This window comes from Epinephelus fuscoguttatus, linkage group LG15 (assembly GCF_011397635.1).
Source record: "Epinephelus fuscoguttatus linkage group LG15, E.fuscoguttatus.final_Chr_v1".
Taxonomy (NCBI): Eukaryota; Metazoa; Chordata; class Actinopteri; order Perciformes; family Serranidae; genus Epinephelus; species Epinephelus fuscoguttatus.
Window position 1 is genome coordinate 31248702 of NC_064766.1, and position 27280 is coordinate 31275981.

The 27280-nt window shown below is 42.6% G+C and overlaps 1 protein-coding gene across 3 annotated transcripts in view; it reads right to left on the minus strand.

The window, feature by feature from the left end:
* The window catches only part of yeats2 (YEATS domain containing 2), a 34652-nt gene extending 10183 nt beyond the window's left edge, over positions 1-24469 (minus strand). The window contains exons 1-20 of one of the 3 annotated variants that reach the window (XM_049599139.1): positions 24371-24469; positions 23759-23864; positions 23543-23640; positions 23328-23420; positions 22998-23231; positions 22757-22875; positions 20599-20760; positions 18439-18550; positions 17912-17956; positions 17655-17823; positions 14076-14318; positions 13280-13447; positions 12198-12289; positions 11327-11512; positions 10979-11207; positions 9975-10133; positions 8712-8842; positions 6213-6359; positions 3085-3279; positions 93-465 (exon numbers count right to left, since the gene is read on the minus strand). In XM_049599139.1, the coding sequence (XP_049455096.1) occupies positions 93-465; positions 3085-3279; positions 6213-6359; positions 8712-8842; positions 9975-10133; positions 10979-11207; positions 11327-11512; positions 12198-12289; positions 13280-13447; positions 14076-14318; positions 17655-17823; positions 17912-17956; positions 18439-18550; positions 20599-20760; positions 22757-22875; positions 22998-23231; positions 23328-23420; positions 23543-23640; positions 23759-23858 (3055 nt within the window). In that variant the 5' untranslated portion in view covers positions 23859-23864; positions 24371-24469. Of the gene's footprint in view, positions 1-92; positions 466-3084; positions 3280-6212; positions 6360-8711; positions 8843-9974; positions 10134-10978; positions 11208-11326; positions 11513-12197; positions 12290-13279; positions 13448-14075; positions 14319-17654; positions 17824-17911; positions 17957-18438; positions 18551-20598; positions 20761-22756; positions 22876-22997; positions 23232-23327; positions 23421-23542; positions 23641-23758; positions 23865-24302 lie in introns of all 3 variants that reach the window. The other 2 variants (XM_049599138.1, XM_049599140.1) reach the window with 2 other exon arrangements.
* Positions 24470-27280: the final 2811 nt, after the last annotated feature.

Genomic DNA, 27280 nt, shown 5'->3' on the forward strand with positions numbered 1-27280 from the left:
CATTCCAGATTAAAAGCAATTTGTGTCTGGACCTGTGCTATATGTGTTCAAATCATGTGACTTAATCAAGTAATAAATGCAGCACTGAGTACCTGAGAGAGTAGCACCTGTCTTCCCTCCTCCTGCTGCCATCCCGCTGACTAATGAGGCTGCAGTGACAAGTGACGTGCCGCTACTTTTGGGCGCACCCACCACAGACCCCACCCCTGCACCCTTGGACATGCTGACAACAGGCATGTTGGTGATGCCTTTGGCTACCGTTACTACAGCTCCAGTTGAACCCGCAGCGCTCTTTGACATCGTGGCAGAGTTGCCGGCACCCTTGACCAAGGTGGCCACAGCCGTCTTCGACAGGCTGCCTCCAGCAACAGCGCTGGCGCTTTTAGCCGCACTGATTACTGCAGCTTGGTTGGCTGCCACCAGGAGCGAGTGGTGCTGAGAGGCAGACTTCCCTCCATCGGCAGCCTGCACAGAGCACACAGAAACACAGCTGTCAACCAGGAAGTGAACAGAAACACTGTCATTCTGCACTCCATCAATGTCACTGTCAGTCAACTCGAGACTGGCCCACACTGAAAGCTTTTCCAATTCTTAACAATGACTTGATGTTGTCATCCTGTTTGTGCTGGATGCTGCTATTAGACCCTGTCTTAGGCAGGTCTCATTTGTTAAAGATATTCTAATCTAAATGTGACTTCTAGTTGAATAGAGGGTATATATATATATATATATATATATATATATATATATATATAAATAAAACATACTGAAAATGTGAGAAACCTTAAACAGAATCATATGCAGTGATACTTTTTGACAGTTTTGTTCCAATAGTGTATGTATAACAGATTCCATTCACAGACAACCAGTCCCAACTCTCAACTCTCAAAACCATAAATCTTGCAAATCTCACAATTTATCGTGACTTCAGAATATACAAACATGGCAGACGACAGGCAGGAAGAATTTGCTGTTTTTGCACAACGTTTTACAGAAAATACAGAAACTATTGACCATTTGAAATCAGTGCGGCCAGGATGGACTTCTGAGCAGGTCAGGGATATACAAAAAACTACCACTTAACATATCTCACACCACAGGAAAATATGGAAAGGTGATATTTACAGCCATTAAAAATTGGGGCTTTGCTGACCATTATCAGGAGGGAGGACCTGGGCCCGAAATTGGCTTGATTCTTGTGTAATGTGCACCCAGCATAAACCAAACAACAGCAATGATCGAATAGACGCTCATGGACTGTTGACAGAGTTTTAACTCATTGATATTGTTCTGATGACAAACTGTGCTACTAAAATAGCTGCGTCTCAATTCAGGGGCTGTAGCCTTCAAAGGCTGCATTTGAAGACCATTTGCATCACACCAGTGTGACCAAGGCTGTCTCATTTTAAGGCTCCTTCATATGTGGCCGAGAAATGCAGGCTTCTTTCCCAGAATTTGGAGGATGCAACGGAAGAATCCTTCATGGCCCAGCCTATCCCAAGATGCATTGTGCACCAATGATGATTACATATCAAATTAAGTTAACTTACAGTTGTTAACATTACTATTAGCTAAAAGCACACAGCTTAAACAATCTTAACGTAATGAACGGCCCTCCATCAGCCTGAAATATATCAAACAGCGGTGTCTCCGGCAGTGAATCATCTCCTCAAGTATGTGTGTGTGTGTGTATATATATACACACACACACACATATGTATATAATTACGATTTCTGGGTCCATAAGTTTGGGCTAACTAGATAACTAGCTTACTCCTTCTTTCATCAAGTGCAACTGGTTGCTAGGAAACACTAATGCTAACAGGTCAGGGCAAGAACAACTGGTGATGCAACCAGGAAATCATCCGCAGACCAAACTGTCCCATTTCCAGGACCGTTCAGTTTGGCTGTGCAGTCTTCAAAGGACATGGCCTTCAAAGGCTGCAGCCCCTGAACTGAGACACAGCTAGTGTGTATAACATATTGCTGTGTAGCAACACTGGCAAATTAACACAGATTAACAATTATTTTTAATACTTTATGAGACAAAGTGGAAAAACAAAAAACATTTTATGGCATGACACATCTCACCTCTTCTGCAGTTACATGAGAGAATGTGTACATGACATGACAATTATTTATGCGACAAACCAATTTAAAAATACACATTGGTGTTTAGACGGGAGGACTTTTATGTACTGTGGCAGGACCTTAGAGTCAGTGTTAACTGTCTTGTCTTGTCTTTGCTCTGGTCACATTTGTTTTCCAGTGCCGTGCAAGTGAGATGTGCCGATCGGGTCACTGGTTTTATGGAATCCTCAAAGACAAAAGAGTCAATTCCTCTCACGGAGAGTCCTCATAATTCAATTAACAGTCCTGAAAGGGCAGTTTTTCCAAAACAGGAAACGCAGTGAAGTATTCCTCTTTTGTGTTTGCGTCAACATCTCCACAGCACAGAGTGTTTTTCACTGTTACATACTGCATACATATTTGTTTTTGCTTGTTGGAACCTCTAGGAAGTCTTTTTGTGTGTTTCCATTTCTCAAGTTAATGAGGCCTGGCCACTGACTCTGAAGCTGTAATCACCCAAACACAGATCACTGCTGATGGACTGCTCAGGGCTCTACACACACACCATCTAAACTCTCCGCTCTCTCTGACAAACACTGACCTTGGTACTGCACTCCCACCAGGTCACTCCTATTTTACATGTATTCATAGGACAGTGGCACAACACTAGAAGATTTATCTCTCACTTGTGCAAAAGTATAAAAACAAAATTCACCAACTGGGATAAAAGCATCCATTTTCACCATGAAAATAATCCTCAAATTCCAGAAAGCATTCAAACCAATTATTTTTATAACTGGGAAATGGGAAATTAAATATTTTATATCACACTGGATTTGGTGGAAATGAAACTAGTAAGGCAATCTGGGATCTATGAAAACAAAATTTGCAGTCATTAAGGAAATTGTTCAATTCCAGTTTTAATGTAACATCTGTTTGGTATGAAATGACTTTTTAAAACAAACAGCTGTCAGGCAGAATAAAACAGAGGAATATGAGGACTGTGAAACTTGCCTGTTGTTGATTGGCTGCCGCTGATGCTGCAGCACTGACAGAACCGGGGGTGGAACTAGCGGCAGTGATGACTCCACCTGTCATCCTCAGTGTGGTCGTCCCCGGCTTGGACAAGTGGCCTGCTGCCGCTGCTGTGACTGTCTTAACAGAACCGTCAGACAACTTCACCTGTGCACCCTGGGAGCCGCCCACCACCTGTCAGTCATAGAAATCACAATGTTTAATTTAGGATCTGAAACTAGGGGCAACAATTTCCTTACAATGCACAACAACAGTCAAACAGAAGCTACACGTCAATATGCTACAGTATGTCGGACACAGACAGACAATCGTCTGACAGGTCATCATCTACCTCCAGAACTTCAATAATTACACCATTTTAATTTGACTCAAATCATAGTGCTCATTGCTTAAAAGATCAAAGAACTCAAATATATTGATAAAGGGAAGCAAGAACAGCATTTTAGGAATTAGATGAATTAGCCATAATTACTACTCTGATCTCTGCCAAAAGCAAAATCAGTAGTTCAAATCAGACACACTCAAAGGACCCACTGAAACGGTATGATAGCCAAGTCCAGGGTGGGAAATAACTTTGGTCAACAGCTGATAAATCAGGTAGGTCTGAGAGCATGTTGTGTCTACAGCGATGCTTCTTTACTGCTGTTTTTTTAATATTATTTTTATGTTCATGGTTAAAATAAATAACATGCTATTCAACACAATCATACCACATAGACTCTAGGAAACTCCTCAACCTCAGACTGACACCCTCTCTCTGTGCCTAGGTGCTGAATTTTCTATCAGACAGACCCCAGTCAGTCAGAGTTGGACACCGTACACCAGGCATAAGAGCTGTAAGCCCCCAGGGCTGTGTACTGGGCCCCCTGCTATACACACTTTTCACGTATGGCTGTGTGGCCTCCCAGAGCGACACCAGCATTATAGAATTTGCCGATGATACCACAGTCACTGGGCTGATCACCGGTGGGGTAGAGACATCGTACAGAAGACAGATGGCAGGAAAATAATCTTTCCCTAAATGCAGATAAGGCCAAGGAAATGATTTTGATCCTTGGAGGAGAAAAGGGCAACACATGCTACTACACATCGGTGAGACTGAGGTAGAGAGTGTGAAAACCTTTAGGTTTCCTGGCACCCACATCAGCGAGGATCTCACCTGGTCTCACGACACACAACAGATTGTCAAGAAATCCCAGCAGCATCTGTACTTCTTAAGAAAGCGAGGAAATCTGGCATGCCAACCAATATCCTCAGCAACTTTTACAGATGTAGTCGAAAGTGTCCTCACCACTTCAGTCACAGTCTAATACGGAGACTTCACTGCTCAGGACCGGTAGGCCCTCAAGCGTGTGATCAAAACCGCACAATTCATTTCAGGAGCAGCCTTCCTATCCATCCAGGACACTTACAACACCAGGGTCATCGGAAGGGCCCACAACATCATCAAGGACAGTACACACGCCCAACCGCAGTCTCTTCACGCTTCTGCCATCAGGCAGACGCTACAGGAGTGCAAAATCCAGGACAAGACTGACGAACAGCTTCTGCCCACAGGACATCAGACTGCCGGGTAACAGCATCAAACACTGCCCCCCTCCCATCCCATCACACTCACTTCCTGCTACAACGTGATCTGATTTGTTGCAATATAATTTTCCTGAAAATCTGATGCAGGAAAGGGCCACAAGTCGGACTCGAACCCAGGCTGCTGCAAAGGACTGCCTACATGAGGCTCACACTCTACCAGGTGAGCTAGAGGTCACTCATGGGCACCTTTTTAGCAACTTCTTGTTCTTGATATCTCATTCCCAAAGACAGCATCACATAGGTAAGCCTTTCCATCATCAGTTTAGCATGTGAACTCAGAGATTAGACTGATGTAGTGTCAGACTGGAAGCACAAAGTTCACATACTGTCAAAGCAACTACGATGAACTTTTATCTTGTGTTAATTTTGGCGGTCCCTGTGAAAGCTGAGGTGTTTCACGAGCCCCACCACCTTATGTTGTAAAGGTCTTAATCTGGCTCGCAGGTGAATTTGTTTTGAAAGACGCAACTTATTTTTAATACCATTTTTCTTTGTTAAACACAGCTGTTTGAGGGATGTATATGGAGATGGGTTGGGCGGTACTGGAATTCCCCAACTGACTTTAAGAAAAACAATTTCCAAAGATTGTATTTTCTAAAATCCCTTGCAATGTCTTTCATAAATGAGACATATACATATCTGTCTCCGAGGAAGAGGGACAATTCAAGACTGATTTTCAATCCTTTCATATTCCACAATTCTCCATCTGTCGAATGACAGACCGAGGTAGACTCGTGCTTTCGCCCAGGCACTATCACTGTCCCTTTTAGCTTTATTTTGCTTCTTTGATCAATTCTCTTCTTCTTTTTGTAGATCCTGCCGCAGTAGCTATCAGCCACGACCACAAAATATAACATCCAAAATACAATTTGCTAAAGAAAAATCTTCTTATGCTTCCTTTTAACTTTCTAGCTTCCTGCTCATTGCGAAACATTGTCTGGGAAAATGTAAACACATGCTGTTCCAGTCTGCGTGCTGTAAATTGCTTGGTCTGATTTTGAGGAGAATCAAAGCCAGGCACAGGCATTAAGTATAACTGTATAGAAATAGCCAATCATCTCGCTGATGATCTCATTTGCTTATGTAGGTCATACAGAGGCATCACTTTTAAATTGAGACAGTTTCATAACCAGTCAAAGACTCCTTGCTGCTGCTCCAAGAGGCAATCAAACAGATTATGTGTGAAGTGCTGTGAAGCTGGGAGAAAGAAGGAAAAATCTATATCTCAGAAAGAAAAGTAAACAGGACAGCCAGGGGTGCTCAGCAGCGCTGGCAAACACTAAAGGAGGTTTTCAAGTGTGTCTCCAAACTGTACAGGTCTTTGTCCTGGGAGATCCTCACTGATGTATACCCCAAAGACGAGCCTGTTAGCATCAGACAGTGTTTGTAGCTCTTATCTTTATAAAACAAGGCTGTTTGTGCTTGTGAAACAGTAAAAGGGGCACAAATATAACAGTAGTAATTACAGCAGCTTCCATTAGTATCAGACACTGAAGAGGATCAGTCCCCATACTGACCTGAGCCAGGATAGCCGCCTTCTGTCCAGCTGTCACCCGGATGGCCTGCTGGCTGACAGTGGCTGGAGATGTTGATGCATGACCTCCCGAACTTGAACCTCCCTGCTTCCCCGAACCCTGTGCTGGCTGGCCGACCAAAAACGTGCCCTGTGGATGAGCAGAGTTAGGGTGGAAATCCAACAACATATTACTTTGATTGTATTTAAAGTCAGTGTAGGTGTCATGGTGTAAATTCCACAAGAAAAACTACAGAATTATTAAATAGGAAACTAGAATTAAAGCTTTGCAGTTGTAGTAGTCAAGTTGCACTTAAGTTTACATAGATGTCTGTGAAACAAGGATGGTTTACACACATCATCTCCCCGGCAGCACAGAAGATCTATCCATCTTATTCCTGAGGACACTATTGTAGAAATGATTATGGGCGCAACTTCCAGTGAGATAGCCGAAGTAGTAGTAAGCTAGTTAGTCCCATAGACTGTCTAGGGTTAGTCCCAGTGGCTACTCTTGGTGGCTAACCGCCAACGCTGGTTCTTTTCCAAAGTAATTTGCCTTCAGGTTAGCAAATACTGATTTATTTTTTTAACAAATATTTAACTAATGTTAACTTAGCATTTTCTAAAATGTCTTTGCGGAGCTCTGGTACCTGTTGCACTGTCTGCGTCTGTAGCGACCAACAACCAGTCTGAGCTACATTTTTGTCTTCAGCAACTGTGTGTTGAAGATGTAACCAGAACAAAAAGGGACTGTTCCTGTTGCCAAAGGCGCCATTGATATGAGAAATAAAACCACAAAAGTTTCAATAGACATAGCCAAAAAGTTTTAAATCAGTACATGACACCCCTGTCGTTCCCCATCTGACTTCATTCACAACCTACATTAGAAAATAAATTCAGCAACATACCTTGAAATATGTATTTAGTCATTAGGGCTGAGAATGTGTTACTAATTTACTGTACTTCCTTTATATCACATAAAAAAAATAAATGCCAAGTTATTTCTTTTACTACTACTTTATATTACTATTACTGAAGTCTGCTGCTAAATTCAGCGTCATGTTTCTCTCAGAACAGTTTTTAATAAATCAGAAGCTAAAAAAAAATGCAGGCTAGCGGGGGATTAGCTGGGAAACATCACATTTTTTAATTTTACATAGAGCTACAGTTAATACTGAATTATGTTTGTCAAATGTGTTAGAATATCTTAATAAGTCATCAGAAATCAGAAATCATCTTTAGAAGGAGCAAATGTTTACCTTCAGCTAGCTCGGGCCATGTTGAAGTTAACAATATTTTTCTGGCGCGCTCGGTTGAAAAGGAAAAAAACCTTCAACCACTAAATTCTAATCGGTCCATTCTTGAGTCCGAGTTGATGTCTGTGCCAGTTAAAGAAATCCCCTCGAGGTGTTCTTGAGATATTATGTTCACAAGAACGAGACAGACAAGGACAAAATGACCTTGAACTTTGACCAGCAAAATCTAATCAGATTGTCTTTGAGTCCCAGTGGACGTTTGTGCCAAATTTGAAGAAATTCCCTCAAGGCCTTCTTGAGATATCATGTTCACAAGAACAGGATGAACGGACGGAGAGGCAATTGAAAAACACAATGCCTCCAGTATAAAAACAGGATGCAGTCACCATTTTAGACCCATTTAAATCTATGATTAACATTTAACCCGTATTATACTGCAGAGTACATTGAGGTTCATTCTCTTAATGTGCAAGGTATGATGATCCTACACATCCATCTATGACATCACCTGCTTTATTTCCTATATATCCTAATAGCTTACCGAACATTCAGGCAGCCTTCTTTGAAATCAATGCATCATCCTTTTAGCTCTTAACTGGTGTGTGTGTGTGTGTGTGTGTGTGTGTGTGTGTGTGTGTGTGTGTGTGTATTATCTCTTCAGCCATTTAAAGAGATATACACAACATATTCAAGAACATTTGCAGAGACCACACTTAGAAAGCACTCTTAACCTAGACGATTGATCACTATTTGGAAACACAGCCCAGATTCTTAACTTTAAATGTAGGTGGAAACCTCTGCAGAGAGCTTCATTATATGCTGCTGGCTAAATGCACGGACAGCACTGTTCTAAAGCTGACTGCAGAATCAGTGCTGCTATAATGAATGTATCTCATTAAGAACACACCAGGCGCAACCTCTATACTAATACAAAAATCTTAGATTCACAGAGAAAAAGAAATCCCATTTGCAGACTGTGCATGCGAGTCCTGTCATGCCATAAGGGAATAAAATCTGGGTGTTTTCTGGTAACTGTGGTGATGAATATTAAATGGATAATGTGCAAAGCACCTTCAGTTTCCAACAGACTTTGATGAGGCACTTCAAACTCTGCTCAAAACATGCCAGAGCATAAATACTAAAGCTCTAATAAACACAGCTGAGAATCCACAGCACAGGTTTTTTTAAACGAGAGTACGCATGTCTCGAAGGTTTGTATTGTAGCGTAAAAATGCATTTCTACCCACCTGTGGTGTCTGTTTAAGGATATAGGACGTGTAGGAGAGGTTGGATGGCAGACTGCTGGAAGAGGAAGAGGAGGAGGAGGAGGTCTGCGAGCCCCCAGCGCCTGCTGACGAGCTGCTCTGGGACTGCTGACCTAAATTACAGACAGCCACATACACATCAGTCTAAAATCTGATAAACAATCCTGTGTTTCTTTATCCCACATCACAGCTCATCGTCTTCATTATTTGTGTGGTTTCAAACAGGTAAAAGCATATTTCACTCAGACAAATGATTCTGGAGCAGAGCTATACGGAGTACAGCTGGTTTACCGCTGTGAAATTTGTGTTTTAGATAAAATACCGCATGCTGCTTAATCTGTTTAATCTCATTGCAATTTGATAGGAAGTGTGCTGTGTGAGGGATTCTACTCATTGAATAAACAGCAGAAAGAAACAGATGACTGTGCCTGACTCAGTGTCCAGAAGGTAGAGGAGCAGCCAAAATCTGTAACTGCCACCAGCATGCCTCAAATTCTACCGTCACTTCGGAAGAGGATTTCTTACTTTTGCCAAACTTTATGATGAGCCGAGAGCAAGAACATTTTTAATACAGCTGTCTCCAACCTGAGGCATGGAGGAAGAAGTCAGGCTGAAAGTCATATGGTTGGGACGCTAACCCCGAATACTGAGTCACCTACAGACTCATGTACTAGTTTCAGTTGGACACAAATAATTCCTAAACCCACCACTTTCATCTTCTATATAAGATACACACACACAGAGAACAATATACGCCATGACACTCCTGCTAGGATGTAATGTGTTGTGCACAGTGAGATGCTGAACAATTCTCAGGCTCTCTGCACCCACTTTGACATTAAATTATCACATAGGCCCAAACTGAAGTCTGGAAACACTATCAAGTGGTGACTGACTGTATTATATTTTAGGTCTTGATATTGTGTCAGTGTGTTTGCTTGAGTAAATGGGCCCCTTCATGTGTACAGGAAGCTCAACTTAACCCAAAGGAGTTATCTGCTGGTTCATGTTATGTGTTTTGCTGCCACAAAATTACAGTGTCACACAGTGTCAACATGTCTTTAAAACTGCCAACAGTCAAAGAAACTTTCTGCCTGGTCTTATAACCCAAAGCTTCCAAGAGTTTGATGGGAGTGTGTCAAGAGTGTGACAGAAAACCAGGGCTAAATAACTGCTAACCCACACTGAGTTGTTTTGCTAAAGTCTGTATTTAAAAAGATTATTACAGGATGTTGCACATCTTACTTGCACTGGAGGCTCGGAGGATAGCTCCCTGTGGGATGAGAAGCAGCTTGCCCTTCCCCGAGGGGTTCTTACTGTTGGTGGTCAGGTAGAGTTTGGTGCCTGGAGGCAAATTGGCCAGATTGGCCAGGTTGTTGGCTGGCAGCTGAAGAGTAGCCATCACTAAGGACATACGCAAAAAGAAAATAATCATTAATCGCACTTATCTATACTACAGGCTCTATACCTTATGATTAGTAACACAAAAATGACTAAATATATAAATTCATAAAATGTGTATACCGGGTTTTATTTGTTGTAGAATGCAAATGTGTTACTAAAATAATTGTCTAAAGGCCTTCACACACAGGAGGCTTCTTTTTGGGTGCGATTAACTTGCATGTGAAAATATTTTTGTTGTATTTGTCACGAGTACTTTCACACAGAACAACAAAAACACGCACCCAAAAAGTGATGTAATACCTTTTCTGGAACAAGGTCGATTTTTCTGAGCTTTCACTTTGCAAATAAAGGCCAACTCTGTGGTGTGCAACTGACGTCACAACTCCTACGTTCTTAGCTTTCACAATAAAAAACCCTTGACATACACACTGCATACCTGTTTACCAGCGGGAACTCCAATTCACTCAGTATAGTATTGTTCTAAAGGGAAACCCAATAAAATAGCTTACAGTTGCTTTAGCTTTTACAACCACTTACGCCAGACAGACTGCCCAACACTGCTCTGGGTCATAGGATCTTGATAGATGGTCTTCTGCCTGCTCAGATGAGGTGCTAGCACCCCAGGAGGACCTTAAACTGTCCCACCTACATCCTAAAATATGTCAGGAATCGGCCAAGGTAAAGCGCAAAGCAATTCAAACCTGAAGTGTTATAACTGTTGTAAATTTGTATTGCTGGCAGTGTGAATAGTTTTGATACAAAATATTCACGTTGTTTATTCGTCACACCCCCGCTGCGTAAAGGCCTTTAGTGTCACATGAACACCTGTATGTGTGAACTCTGACCTCCGCTCTTGCCACTCGAACCACCAGCCGCCTTGGCAGCAGCCTGCTGACCAGAAATGCCACTGGCTCCACTGACGATGGCTTTTGCGACTCCCTGAGCAAAAACCGGCTTCCCACCCATCACCTTGGAGACTGAGGGGTTGCCCTTGGCGACCAGAATCTGCCCACTGCTGATAGCCACCTGTTTGACCGCAGACTGAAGCGTTGAGCTGACAGGAATGCCTAACATCTAGAAGTGAGAGAAGTTTTTTAATTGACTGTAACTTTTGACAACACATCACTATTACCATGTAAATGACTCAGATGCTTCTGTGAGAGGGTGTGTGGTTCAACGCAAGAAACACTGACCTTGCTAGTCGTGGCCCCTGTGGCCCCACCTGCCTGTTTCTGGGCCGACATGGAGATCATGTGACCTCCCTTCACTGCGACAAACTGGTGTGCTGCTGTAGCGGCAGGTTGCTGCTGGCTGGTTACTGTGGAAACCATCTGCTGCTGCTGTGTCGAAACTTCCCCTGGCTCCTGCTTGATAATAACCTGCAACAAAAAAGTGAGTGAGAGAAGGACTTGAAGAAGAAGAAGGCTGCTCTGCCTTGAAAGCACAACAGGTTGTAGATACTGTGGCTGCTCTCACTGGTGTAAATTCGACTCTCTGATATTTCAACACGCTAGAGAACACAGAGCAGCGAGATTTGTTGGCTTAAACAGATTTTTGAAAATTAGCATCATCATTTATTCATCAAGAGGATGTTTTTATATTCCCCATCTGTCCCCATCTGCCCTGGCCTTTAGTACCACAGCAGGTGCCAGACAACTGTACAATCAGAGCCAATCAGACTGCCACTGTGATAAAACAGAAATTTTAAGTGAAATCGTATTTCAGCCTTTGTGGTTGGTGATGGGATGATGAGCATGTGGGAGCGGGAGGACTTTACAGCGGGGTATTGACACTGAGTGAAACAGAACCATGCAATTCTATCTGCAAAGCTCCCCACACCCCCTCCTATCTTTAGAGTGATGTCCCATTTAAATAGCTTGCCAAGGCACTCACATCTGCTGAAGATAGCACACTGGCCTACTATTAATACCATCCTGTTTTGTTAAAGACACAGATACTACAGGGACAGATACTGCGTATTGGTGGGAACAGATCAGTAAAACGAGATGATTTAGCTCATAATGATTCATCTTAGAGGGTGACACCATCAGACTAACAACTTACCTTCACCCCTGATGAGAGGAAGGTGCCGGTGTGAACTTTGGGGGCTGGAGAGCGAGCGCCTTGAGCAACAGATTGTTTGGCAGAGGGGCTTCCTGTGGAGTAATTTACACAAACACACGCACAACAAGTCATGGAGGAGGTGACTGTGCTGGTGATGGTTACTGCAGTTCCTGCCACCTTTTCCACAGACATCAAGGCCATTGTGGTGCGAGGTGACAGGTGCTTCTCCGAGTTACTCAGCGTGGGCGTTGAAGCCGAGCAACCAAGTTTCGTCCCTTACCTACTGCATTAAAATTTCTTTTATCCCAGGATTGGTGAATCAGCCACAACACCCACATCATCCAGCTTTTAAAACATCGCTTGCTGGCACTCCAGCCTCACTGCCAGATCTGGTTGAGCTTGTGCATTTGTGGAGGAAGAGTGGGAGCGGCTGAGTGGGCGAGAAAGAGTGAGCAATCTAGGGGAAAGAGCTCCCAAGTGGAATACGAACTGATGCTGCTGAAGTGAGGAGGTAAATGCAATAGCCTTGGTGATGTAAGATGACTCTGCTCCGTGATGGGGTGACGCACACATTAAGTGCACACTCACTTCTTCTGACAAGGTACTCATCTTTGCGAATAATTGCACACCTTGTTCACGGGGAAATATGTGCACAAACACCGACGAAACTTGACTTGAGCGTGGGGTCTCATTTTCTTAATCTGGCCATAAAACACAGCAGCTCAGTCACCATGGTAACCTCTCATCCCGCAATCATCCTGCTGGCTCACCACACGTCATGCTTTATGAGTGCAAAACAGGAACAAAAGAGAGACACAGGAAAAGATAGAGACAGAAGAGTGGAAGCACAAAGACCTGGATAAGAAAGTACAAGGGGGCGAAAGAGGACACGCAACAGAACGCACTAAAATAAAGAGAGAGAAGAAGAGTAAGAAAGTTTATCATTTGTTCTGCGATAGAGTGCACTCCTCACAGCCATTTTTATATTCTACGTGGGCGGCTCAGACACCGCTTCTCGATTTCGCTGTGGGTCCACTTCCGATTTTCAAGCGGCACTTTGACACTGAGTGGGAGATGCGTACCTGCGGAGGTGGCGGATGAGGAAGCCATGCCAATCACCTGGCCGGGCTTGTCAACAATGATGTAAGGGTTATTGAGGACTGATGAAGAGCTCTGCTTGCTGTGGACAGGGGTGGATGTGGTAGGTGTGCGAGGCAGCGGGGAGTGGCTTGGGGTGGAGATGGGAGACCCTGTGGGGGAGAAAGTGCACAGGATATTAGTTAAATAATTGGGTTGTTAATAATGAATATATAAACACATAAATTACATTTTTTCTTTCCCTCTTGGTGACCTTTGTGCAACCAGCCAACCAGTGATGTCACTCGTGTCACAGCTGGCCAAGTTGACAGTAATTGAATTTGTGGCGATGTACATTAAGATCTCCATGATGCAGATTTAAAGATGCCTGATGAGGTAGAAACATTTTTTAAATTTTCTGCAGAGACCATTCCTCCAATTTTTGCAGAGAACAGTAAACGTGTGCCTGGAGGAGCTCATGAGAAGTCTTGTTCCCTCCTGACCGATACAGCATATTCCTAACAATTGCTGCATTTTAAATAATTACACCAAGTGAAGAATGAGCATCAATGCCAGGGAACAAAGTGTGCACAAAATACAAGACAGAACAATAGTGTTAATACTGGAACTCTGACAAAGGTTAATATCAAAGCAGTTAAGTGTTTGCTGTCAGCGTTTCTTAGTGATGTTCGTATTTCACCGCCATTACATCTGAAATAAAAGAGTTTTCTATCATTTTTAGTAGGCTACCAAAAACTCTTTAGCAACAATGACAAATGGCCACTGGGTGGAGACATTTACCTGAAACAATTTTACAGCTCATGGTGATTGGTTGGAATGATTTCCCAGGAGACTCGGCAGGGCTGGGCGGCTGTCCTTGTGGGACGATCTTACAGCTTGCTGTGATGGGCTGGAAGGCAGAGTTGCCATGGGAACCCAGAGTGATCCTGTCGCTGGCTTTGGGTCGGGTTGGGGTACGTTCACCAGCGGTGAGGCTGGAGCTATGGCCACCTGCAGACCTCCCCATTTCTGCTTTGATGAAACCTAAAAGGAAATGAGATATGTCTTTTATACTCCCTTTAAACCTCATCTGGAGTTAAGATACACATTCTGTGACAGAGATACAGGTGTAATAATAAATGTATCCAGTACAAGAGACACTGTGACACCACTAAACCCAGTCTGGTATGGTTGAACAAAATGAGCAACAGCTGATAGGATCAAACACTTTCTGGGCAAAGCAAACTATTATTACTGTGCTACAGCTCATACAAATTACAAGAAAACTCACACCTAATAAATTACTTTTCATCGTTTTTGAAAAATGATTGTTTCTGTAAATGAGAAGTCTGCTTTTTATTCAATAAAAACTGGCATGTTGTGGCCTTCTGAGCAGTGTTTCACAAATATGTTGTCTATTAGGCTTGGGTGGCATCTAATTTTTCATACCTTCATACCTTGCTGACATTTCACCAGGATAAACAGTGTATGACGGTATTTGTGTTTTTAAAAACAAATCACAAAAACATAAACGCTGAGCTACTGGTGTCCACGCCATTAGCCTACTTAGACAGGTCTTAGTGGGTTTACATCCTTACTCGCAAATGTGTCGAGTTTGTAAAAAACACACTTTATTTTTGACATAAAGTGAATTTCCAGCAGGAGCTTTTATTTTGAAGTGCTGTTTCCTGTTGTAGAGTGAGTGAATAACAGACAGCTACTTAACAGACACAACAAACTAGCTCAACAACATGGCCAAACTCAAGTATGACGCTGAATGTATTAAACTGTGTGGACCTCGAACTAATGACTAAGGAGAAATCTGGACCCTGTGGCTCGACCAGTTGGGAACCACTGCAGTGTTTCCTCTAGGATTTTTTTCAGCAACGGGGGTGGCCACCCCCCCGTTTGGATGTGAAATACGAAAGTGTTTGATTCTGATAAACCGCATGTTTGAATGTTGTTTCTGTGTCGGACTGTCTCTGTCTCTCTTTTTCTCTTTTTGTCTCTCTCTCTCTCTCTCTCTCTCTGAAATATTGATATTGATATTATAAGTTATCTTCAGCTAATAAAATCTACCTTTTTCTTTTCTCTGGTTCGCTGCCCTATTCTTCAAGACGAGAGACTCTGACCTGGTGCTCCAGTGATGATGTCACTTTCAAGATCCCACGAATAACGTTAATTCCAATAGGAGTAGGGATGCACTGAAATGAAAATTTGTGGCCAAAGCCGAATAATATTAAACGCTTGGCCAAATACCGAATGCCGTTTTTTAGTTATTCATTAGTTTTTGCAGATGAACCCCCTCCAGATTAGTGTTGTCACAGTACCAAAATTGGGACCCACTGTACGATACCAGTGAAAGCATCACGGTTCTGAGTAGTATCAGGATACCACAGCGAAAATGAGGCAGATGTGCCTTTTGTCATTTATAAAAAGATATATTACTTTTCTATAATACATCAATGATATTTCAATGGAATAAATTACTTACTGACTTATTCATACTTCAAAAACAGCATCAATAAGTGATTAACATAGGGGGGGGTCAAAATAAAATAAATAAATGAAATAAAAATCAACCAGCCACCCTCCTCCCCTGACAAGTCCCTTCATAAGTAAGGAACAGTCCCTAAAGTGTGGTGAGGTTTGTGGACACAAAGAGAGAAATGTGAACGGCTCGTTTCTCCTCTGATACGCCACATACTGTGTGCCGCCATGGCTCGGCTGTTCAGGTACTTTTGGGCAGTCATGACAACAAGTTATTCACCTGGAGCCGGACTTCTCTGTCGCCGGTAAGCCGTTATAATGCGCTGCCGTATTTGACAGGAATATGTATTCCTGTCCGTGTCTGTGACCCCCGTTCAACGCACAACCGGCAAGATTCGCCGTTTCGTTTCTGCTGCTGGTTTAAATCTGTACTCACACAGCGTGCTGAATGATTTCTTTTGCCCGCACAAAACTATTTTTAGTCGCAAATGCGAGTGTGTTGACGGACGGAGTAAAATATCGCCACACTGCCGACATTTTACTCCGTCTGTCACTGCACGCTGTTTGATTGCGTTATCAAAACACGTCGCTATTATTCGGCATAGCTTTTCACTTTTTCCACCGAATACCGAATGTGTGGGTTTTTTTGCAATATTCGGCCCAATATATTCAGTGCATCCCTAAATAGGAGCCTTCCCCCACTCCCCCCTGCCCTCACCGCTGCTCTCCTCACTACACTGGCTCCTGCGCTGTGCAAGTGCACAGATGTCTTAGAGCGGTGGTGGTGCATTTGCAAAATAAATGTTTTGAAGGAGCAGCAGCGGCGGCAATAATTTAGCAGCGGCGTGCCACTGCTGCTAAATGAATGTAGCGGAAACACTGCACTGTGTTAAATAAAAGCATGTGTCTAATAAGCTGCTTTTATAGTTGGAAGAAGTCATCAAGATAGTTAGAAGTAGCAATACTCCCAAACAGGGGCAGAGGCATTTTTCTTTTTTACTAGTCCTGCAACATTACCCCCACCACTTGTAGTCAGCATCTTTCCCAGCTCAGCCTGTTTTACCCATGGACTGTACATGAAGATGGGCGACACATCCTCACTTACCCCTACTGTACAGAAGTGAAGCTAAAATATCTATGATACGACCGCTGCCATCTTGCTCTGGGAACATAATTCGAAGCCAGAGTCTGTGCAGTAGCGACCCCGTCGTATCAAGTTTCCCAACCATACACTCATCTGACCGATGGCGAGCAGCATCACTGAATACGAGCCTACCGATTGGCTCACACAGTTGCCAATCATGTTGTTAAATCCCTTTTTATAGCATTAAATAACCAAACTTATCAGGAAAACGAACTCTTCATTTTTGGGGCGCTGTCATGTCGTCCATCTTTATATACAGTCAATAGTTCCACCAGTAGAGACCGACCTCCAGTGGCACATGCTGTGCACTACATTGCCTCAATACAGCATTTCCGTATCAGTTTAATAGAAAGAGCAGCATCTGTCTTTTTGATGGTATTGAAAATCATGACTTCAGGATCTTTCTCACAAAATCAAATTGTGTGCATCTCTGAGGCCTAACAAATGTGTTTAAAAACATGTTCCTCATGTGACATTTGCAGAGCCAATTTTGTAAATATTCTTAATCCTACACGCACGTTTACTAGCCAGCAGTCATCTTCCGCACTGCCTGTGTTACAGTAAAGCAGCATAAAACCAGTGGACTGTGTATCACATCAACTGCATTCCTGTGGGTCTTAATGCACATGTGCGATACAAACAAAATGGGTACTTGCTTATAAAAACACTTCTCCACAGTTTTAATAGTGGTCAAAAACTCTAAAGATGACCTTTAACTTTCCTAGTCGATGTTTCTGTGTGTGTACCTTTGTCTACGCTGGGATCATGTGAGATGGGAGAACTGGAGCGTCCATAACTTTGAGCCAGGGAGGACGCCAACGTGGGGCTGGCTGCTCTGTGAGTCACCTTGGAGGAAGAGGGCTGAGGGATGTAGTCCTCCCCAAGAGAGTTCCTATGGAGCTCCACATCAACCACCTGGAACAAATATAGCTTATCGTCAGAGTGAAGCTCTGAGACAAAAAAAAAGTCACTGCAGGAAGCAGAGCGAACATTTATAACTTACAGTCTCTGCTCCGAGTGTCTGCAGCCCAGTGTACGTTCTGTCCAACTGTGAGAAAAGAACAGATAGCGTGAATTAAAAACTTCTATGGAGTTTCAATTATAAAGTAGAGTCAGCTGGATATTTGAATTATAAATGCTTTCTCATTGTAATGACTAAATCAAATTACTTTAAAACTCTCATTAGGTTTTACTGTCAAACTGTATTCACAGTATGCCTGAAGCAACGTAGCTACTGACTATGCCCAAGTTTTCCGTCACACAATACTTAACATAACATTCCCGTATTGCTTAAATTCATGGTTATGTGTCCACACTGATTAGTAAATCAGAGTACACAAGTTTAAAGGACAATAAATGATTATCAGCACCTATTTTGCAATTTACCGGTGGCAGAACACAAAGGACATCATAGACACACCGGGATGTCTATAAGACCGTCATTTAAAACTGCATGTGGAAAAACACTGTGTCTCAGTCTAAAGAGGAAAAACAAGCCAACATATGTTTTGGTCCATGATGTGGTCTGACCTTTAGCTGGTGGATGATGTCAATGCGTTTGTTGCGGGGGTCTTTGAAGTGGATCTGGATCCTCACAGGAAACTCGCCCCAACCACGACGTGTTAAATGAAAGGGAGGCTCACTGAGAACAAACACATTAACAAAGTGTCATGTTAAGTCATCAAAATACAAATGTGGAGGGAGAACAGTCATCGAGGATGCAGCATGACGACTTTGTAATTAAAAAAAAAAAGGTTTTTGACATAGACGGAGTTAATACACTGTTAAAATCAATGACTTGCAGGTCTCTCATCTTCTCCCCATTTGAAGCTGATCTGACTGCTGGTGTGTGTACTGTATGTGCATGCATACTGTGTCTATTCAAGAATACTGTATGGGTGATGCTTTTTTTGTTTTTCTTTCTTACTTTCATGCCTTCATCTACATTCAGGCTGCGTTGAGAGTCAGCACAGAGCACTGGGACTGTGTGGGGTTCACTGGGAATCAAGAATTGAGTCAGTCAGAAGGAGCTTATGAGCAGCGGCTACGGCAATGTGAGTGCCTTGTCAGCTGAAACAGCCAGGAGGCTACAGCTCAGGATAAGGATTGCTGACTGATGAAAGAGATCATTTATTCAGAAGCCACGGGCAAACTTAAATCCTTTGCCACTTTTGGAGGATAAAAACTGTACCGAGACATCTTAACCACAGAACTCAAGGCCAAAAGTTCTGCTCCTTCCAGATAACTCCTGCATGAACTGTGCGACACTCCTCGGTGCTCTGGGCTAAGGAAAACACCTAAATACGCTTGTTTTTCTATGTCACTACACCATGTAGGTGTGCCCACTATTAGTCATGTTGATGTTTACTTCCAGTCTGACTCACTGTGTGCTGAATGATGTAACAGACCCCACCTAATGATGTGTGTGTACATAATGATTATGTCTTTTCTTAGTTTGCATAAATACTAACCAACGGCAAGATTTAGCTGAAGTAAACATCACTCAGAGACAAATATTGTTTTTTACTTCCAGCTATGATTGATGAGGACTGGGCTGGATAATCTGCATCAGAAAAGATCCACAAGGGGGCACTATTTATTAAAGGATTGCCATAAATACTGCTGAGACACACACTGTGATCAGCAGACTGTTTTTACACTTAGGGATGACCTGAAAGCTGTTCCAAATTATACGCCAACTAATGATGAAGACAGTCCCTTACTCATCCATGTGCTATTATCCAAATTGTTTTCTTACTTCCTTTGGTTTGGCAAGCGGTGCATGGAAAGAGGCGTGGCAAACTTCTAACCAAAAACAATAGTATAAAGTTAGAAGTAAACATTGTGTCTAGGGCAACACGTGAAATGAAATCTAATTGAAGCAAGTTTGTCCCCGTGTCTCTGACTTCTATTGTTGCTTGAGGTGACGGCATAAGACAGCACCCAAGTGCTAATTTGTATTACAAGAGAGGAGCTGTGCCTGCATCAGGTGCATGACTAAGAAGTGATTACACACACTTTAGCCATTATTTCATGTGAACTCTGGATAACGTCAAGAGAATCAGGTCTGATGTGTTTCACTCTGACACACGTGGAACACAACAAAATGTTGACTGTGTCAGAAGAACAGTTTTCACCTACTGGAAATGCTCTGTTTGGTTTAAGAAAGGGGTGGCAACTAGCTAGAGCACACACAAGGCAGGACATGACGCAGACTACACCAAGGTCATGAAGCTGGTTTGGTCCCAAACAACAGTCTCTTGCCATTCCTTGAATTTGTCAGACGATTTCAGAGCCAGGCCTTACTGACAGAAGTTCCCAAATCTGATCATCTCTCCAGTTAAGACATTTTTGTTGCTGTCTTTGCGTAAATGACCCTTCCTCTGAACCCTCCTTTCCAGTTTCATGTAAGCCACATTTCAGAAACATCATTAAAATACCAACTAGCTTGCTGTGAATTCTCCAGAATATCACCTCCTCTAGTCTCACATGGGCTCAATCAGACATTACAAAAACTTTGCACTAGGGAGCTGGCAGGGTTAAGTCCGTTTAATGTCCAACTGATTCAGACATTTGCGTTCGCACATACAGCTCCTCCAGGTAATGTCTACATACTGTCATGTTTGCAGTGCATGTGCCAAAGGGACTTTTGACTGTCTCAAATATGCAGAAAAACAAACACACACAAACCTGACTTCCACTAGGTCGTTGGGTTTGTAGCTGGGATGCAAGAAGAACCAGACTTTCTTTACAAAGTGGTCGATGCTGGGCTCCCTCCTGGAGCCCCTGACGTACACCATCCACTTATGGGTAGACTGGTCATTTTCTTCCCGCTTATCTGGGGGAATGTACCTGGGAGGGGGAGACAACGAAGAAAAACAACCAGGAGGAATAAAGAATTAGCGCCAGTAACTGTAAAAGATAATGTGGGTAGGTAAGAACAGAGGATTAAGGGAAGACAGGTAGTATGGGTCGCGAGCAAAAGTTCGATTCAAAACACATAAATTATTAGAAATAAGTCACCCTTGAACATTTAATGCACACACTTCAAGACAGCTTCACAAATATCCTGTCAGAAAATACATGACATGATACACGAGTTGACAATCTGGGTCAGTTTAAACCAGTCTTATCCCACGTATCTTTTATTAACTGTGTATGACTGATGTGTCAAGTTTAAGCCTTCTTATTATGTACAACTATGCACTGTGGCACATGAGAAATGACTTTCCCACGTAGCCATCTGAGACATTTAGTGTGCACGAGATACATGGGCCCTGTCAATCAAGCTTTCTAGAATTAACATGTGCTTCATATTACACTGAACCGAGTGATCGCAAGGAACTGTTATCTGGATCAACTCAGGCCCTGGGGAAAATAAATGAACTAATGAAAAGGCTTTTTGCAAACTGCAACAAGACTGAGCTTGTAGCACAACCATAATATGGCTCAGCACCTCAGTTCTCACAGTCATGTGAAAACAAGACTAATTCAAAAAAGGCTTTAAATATACAGAATTACACAGGTGCGAAACTGTGCTGCTGCAGCAAGGACGGAGCCTTTGAATATGGGGTGCCTGCTTTAACCGCTAAGCCACCAGCGCCTCAATAGCTCATTGTTTTAAACAAGAGTAAATATTGAATTTCGACAGACTTGCCAAAAAACATGTATGAAATTTTGAAAGAAATTGATGAAAATAGGAAGTTTCATGATATGTTGGGGGCGGCACGGTGATGTGGTGGTTAGCACTGTCGCCTCACAGCAAGAGGGTTCTTGGTTTGATCCCGGGTGTGGGAGCCCTTCTATGCGGAGTTTGATGTTCTCCCTGTGTCAGAGTGGGTTTTCTCCAGGTACTCCGGCTTCCTCCCACAGTCCAAAGACATGCAGGTTGGGGATAGGTTACTTGGTGACTCCAAATTGACCGTAGGTGTGAATGGTTGTCTGTCTCTATGTGTCAGCCCTGTGATAGCCTGGCGACCTGTCCAGGGTGTACCCTGCCTCTCGCCCAATGTCAGCTGGGATAGGCTCCAGCCCCTATCCCCCCCCCCCCCCCGCAACTCTCAGGAGGATAAGCGGTTAGAAAACGAATGGATGGATGTTATGTTGGGGTTTTCAAACAGTCTGACTAATGACCCATCAACGTAAAGGCATGTCTACTTGTGATCTGAAACCAGCTCATATAAAAGACGTAAAAGTTGAAAGCTATACTATGCTGGAATAGTCGTTAATGTCTGTAGACATCACCAGCAAAAGTAAAAGCCAATCCCTTATACACCCTCATTTTGGGACGAGCTCTGCCTGCTTGTGGGGTTTTGGCACTGCAACTGAGATTTCCGTAGCTATCTTTTTATCATGTCCTAACTTCACCTGCGCACTGTGCCCTGGAACGTCCAGAACTCAGCAAAATAAGAGTAAGAAAATACAGGCAGAGGACAGAGTCTCTGCAGATGAATACACTGTGACACACTTCTAGTGGGTCATCACAATCAGAATGCCTTTTGTCATTGTATCATTGTCAAAAATGATACTTCTACAAGTTGCTGACAGTTAAAACCACATTCTGCATACATTCAACCATCCAATCCTCACACTAATAAATAACAGACAATAAATACATGTATTAGGTAAAAAACTACACATAGTACGCCTGTTAATATTGCACATATAGTGTGCACATACGCCTTGAAGAAGAGGAAAAACAGACAACTGTGATTTTTGTCTTCTATAATTTAAAGCAGTCTCATGACTTCCTGAGAGGTTCCTAACCTTTAAAGACTTATTCAACATCATACTAAGTCAGAAAGACGACTTGAGTGAGTTAAACTTTGGCTTAAGTTAGGTTACATACCTGGACACATTCCCCACTACGATTGTCTTTTTTGCATAGAGTCTAGAAGCTTCATTTCCAATAGTGTGATAGGTCACCCTCTGCTCGGATCCTAAGGACACTGGTACGCCGAATGTGTCCTATGAGAAATAATGAAGAACATTATAGTCTTGATCAAAGATAAAAAGATGCAAAATACTGATACCACTTTGTAATCATCAATGAATTAATCACTGACGTCATGTTGGTCAGTTGAACTCACTTTGCCTGTATTGCGCCCTGGTCTGCGCTCCTGCCTGCTGCCATCCTCTCTCCACGCTCCCTCTCCATCCCTCTCTGCTCCCTCTCCTTGTTGTGAAAGGGACTCAGACTCTGACTGGGCCAGAGATGGTGTCTCAGAGCCCTGGTTGAGAGGGGAAGAGGACCGGGATGGGGACTCCAGGAAGCGGCGGATGGCTGGATGGTTCAGCACGGCAGGGTCACTCTTCGAAGCATGCTAGGACACAGAGGAAATTGTGGTTGTTGCGACTGTACTATACAACTGCCTTAAAGCAGCCAACAGCTGTCTGGGTGTGTGTAGATGGGAATTCACCTCTGGGAGCTTTGTTACTCCAGCGTTGGCGTAGTAATTGGCCACTATGCATGCCCTTAGCTTGTCCATCATCCTCCTGGCTTCATTGAGACGCTGCAAAATAATGAGAACAACAATTAACCCAACATGCTCTGCTTTCTACTGTAAACATAAAAAATGTACAAATCACTTTCTGTATCACTGAAATGAAAAAAAAAACTTCATCATCCAGATACCTGACTTATCACATCTATCTCATGCTCTTTGTTCTTCATCTCCAAAGAAAACTGCTCTCTGATGATGGCTTCAATCTTCTGTACTGCTGCTTCTCGGGCTGATAAGGCAGGAGGAACACATGTTCAAGTATGAAGTACTGAAGAGTACAGTTACTTGTTAGCTGTCACAACATGTAAAGCAGGTGTACTGTCTCAGGGCTCATAACATGAACTCACCATTATGTTCAGCCGCTTTGTTTCTCTTACTATTTTGGACCAGGGAAATGTCATCATAGTCGGGATCATTGCCTTCTATTTTCCTTTTAATTCCTGACATGGCTGCCTGCAAAGAAGAATATGTTAGGAAAATACATATCTAAACAGCTAATGTTAGCCTGTCACATCCATGCTCCCATGGCCAGTTGTGATGGTGCCTAGCATCGAATTAGCCGGCTAGCAAAGAGGCTAATGTCCACAGCTAACTTTAGCTAGCTAGATATGCTAATATAGGTTAGCAGACCGTCTACACCCAGCACTGTTTCAACCTACTACATTATTATTTGACAAACTGTAGCCTTCGGTTAAACTACTTAAAACACAATATCATACGTTACGCCACCAGACTGGGTCTCACGAACTCTGTGTGATAGAAATCCGTGCCTGTCGTTCGTGTAGCCGGCAGGGCTGTAGAGCTAGCACCCGCTAGCCTTGTTTGCTAGTTCAGCTAACGTTAGCACACATTTGTAGCCACCGATTCAATCCGTTTGAAATGCGAACTTACTGGAGTTCCCTGTGCTGTGGCGAAACGTTTCTTTGTGAGGCGTGTGTTTTAATTCAGTGAAAGCATACCCTTTGCGTGTGCTATATTCATCTCACACACTTGTGTTTCAGTAATTGCTAAATCTCGAGGTGGACAAGCAAGCTAAGTGGTGGATGGTTAGCTTTGCACTTCATCAAACCGCCACCAGGGGCCACTATTCTACAAAATGGATGATGCCACTGAAGAGCAGCGGCTGAATGAATTATATGTATTTATCTTTCTGTGGTTTTGTTCACTGGAGAAAGGATGTGTGATAACATTATTTTAAAACATAATCTGTTTTACAAGCATTGGGCAGTAGCTGCTCATAAACTCATTGATAAGTGAGTATTTTATTCCACTATCATCAGCTTTTTGAGACTAATTTCAATGGGAATCCTTAAAGACATCACGTGTATGGCAAAATTATGACTATAAACAGGCACATATGCATGTTTTTACACCAGGATAGTAGCCATAGACCAAGCATACTCCACTTTTGCAAAATGACACGAGGCCAGGGGCCAGTTAATGAACTCTAATTTAATTAACTACTAATATTCATCTGATAAAATGGATCAACATTAAACTGCAGATAACTCATTTTTCTTTTTAAATTATTGACTTAACTTATGAACTAAATTAACTTGGCACCAGGGTTGGCACATGTATTTTACAGCCAGTGGCAGCAGCCTCACACAGCTCAGGTGTGCGCAGGGGTGTTTCTAGGATTTGAGGACATTCAGGGCTTAGCTCAGACCTCTGATGGGGTCCGGTGGATCCTCCCTGGCGCTTCTTTATAAACAAGCTCTACTTTTATGGGGTTTTTTTTAAATGTACTTTGGAAAGTACAAAAAAAAATTTCCAGTGTGAACTAATTTGTTTTCATTGTGGATTAGAAAATGGCAGATGGGCCACCTGGCACCGTGTCACGGGCCACATTATGCCCTCAGGTTCTGAGCTGAGCATCACTGCTATTGATCTTATATGTCTAAGCTTGGCAGCACTGTCGGGTAGCGTGCCAAGAAAATCAACACGTGACAAGTGGAACAAGTTTCTGATGAGCACATGATCAGGGGTGGGATTAGTTCCATATGCCTTACCATCATCCAGCTCACTATCCTTTCCTCAGGCCTCAATCCTTGCCTCAGTCAAGTCCACATTATCAATAGTAAACTCTTTGTTATGCACACAGCTGAAGGTTGATTTGAGCCATACAAAAACATCAACAAGACATATTTCCTAAAGTATGTCTTACTATCATGTTGCAATGCCTTGGCAGTGAATCGACCTGTCAGTGTAGTCCTATTCCAATCTCTGAAGAAAGAAGCACCATGTATTTGTTCATTGTTCAGTTTTTTCTTTGGTTCAAAGGTCCATGGTTTGGCCACATTTCTAAAAAAGGCTCACCTGCCAAGAGATACTTGACATGCACCCTGCATTCATCTGTTTGCATTACTATGTATGGTAGCAATAGGAAGTTCTATGCTATTCAAAAGTAGGTCAGTTTGACATGTGTAGTTTACTATCATCTGAATTAAGGCCAGAATAATTAAGCTTTCCACTGTTCCCCTGCTTATTAATTATGTCCATTTGTGGCCTGTGGGTGTGAGGTGACAGTACGCCGCCAATGCCAAGTGTCTTATAAACAAGATAAATTTATGCACTGACACAAACTTAGATAAAGGCGGAAGTGTTTTCCTGTCTCTGAGTGTGTGTGAGTAGCATGTACTTGATGAACACTACATTCTTTCTACATTGTTTAGGGTGAATGCAGAGACGCTGTGCCCATAAGGGTGAAGAATGTTTGTGGTTTTCATTAAACGAAACCATAATATGGAGAATATAAATCACAACCTAAGACAAAACAAAAAGGCCTTATGAGTGTTTATTGCAACACGAGTTGCTCAAGCTTGAAACAGCGCGGCTGGTTTTATATACTGTTTTCTTGTTCGACACAATGGCTCGTTAAAACATCGCTGATATGATTGATTTGTCTCTTGATGAAATGAAAGATTCATCAGACATATGGTCGCAGAAAGACCCCAGAGCGTATTTCTTGTTGTTGGTTGTCAACTGAAAATCTGTGGTGTCTTCATTGAAATCTGTGGTGTGGTTTGTGGTGCTGTGGGTTAAATCGTTTAGTGTAATTGCTTCTTTTCTATCTCCCACATTTTTATGGTGTGAATGTGCTGATAGTAATTTAAATGAGAATATCCAGTGATGGTTGGGTCAGCTTCATCTGTCACATCCAGTATAACGGCTGCTTTTCATCTCAATCCTCCGATTTCTTTCATACTGAGTCAAAACTTAAAAGCTTGGTTTAAAAAACAAATTTATTATCAGGACATCTCTCTCAGTTTAAAGGTCTCATATGCTAATTTTCAGGTTCATACTTGTATTTTGGGTTTCTACGTTAACATATTTACTTGTTCTAAAATTCAAAAAACACATCATTTCGGAATGATAAAAGAGCTCGTATTCGCTTACGCACGTTACAGCGACCAAAACACTCTGGAGGCTTGGCAGTACCTGACTTTAAATTATACTACTGGTCATTTCAAATAAAGCAATTGACAATCTGGTGCAATGAGAATGTTATTACACCCTGGCGTCAGATAGAGAAGGAGATGGTAAAACCGCATAGGTTGACAGACATATTATTTTGTGGGTTGAAACCTGTGTGTAGAAAGTTTGGGCCAATCATAGGCAGCTCCTTGAAAATTTGGTTTGCTGTCCAGAAACATATGGGATGTAACGTAAAGCTTTGTGAGCGCTCTCCTGTTTGGCATAACTACAATTTATTACAGCATTCTGGTCCCTATTTTAATGACAGTTAGGCTTCTGGAGGAGTTCACATTCTCCAAGATCTGTATGACAGAAATGAGCTTAAGCTCTTTAAGCCAAGAGCTTAAAGAACGTTATTCTCTCCCTGAGTTTCCTTGGTTCTTGTATCTCCA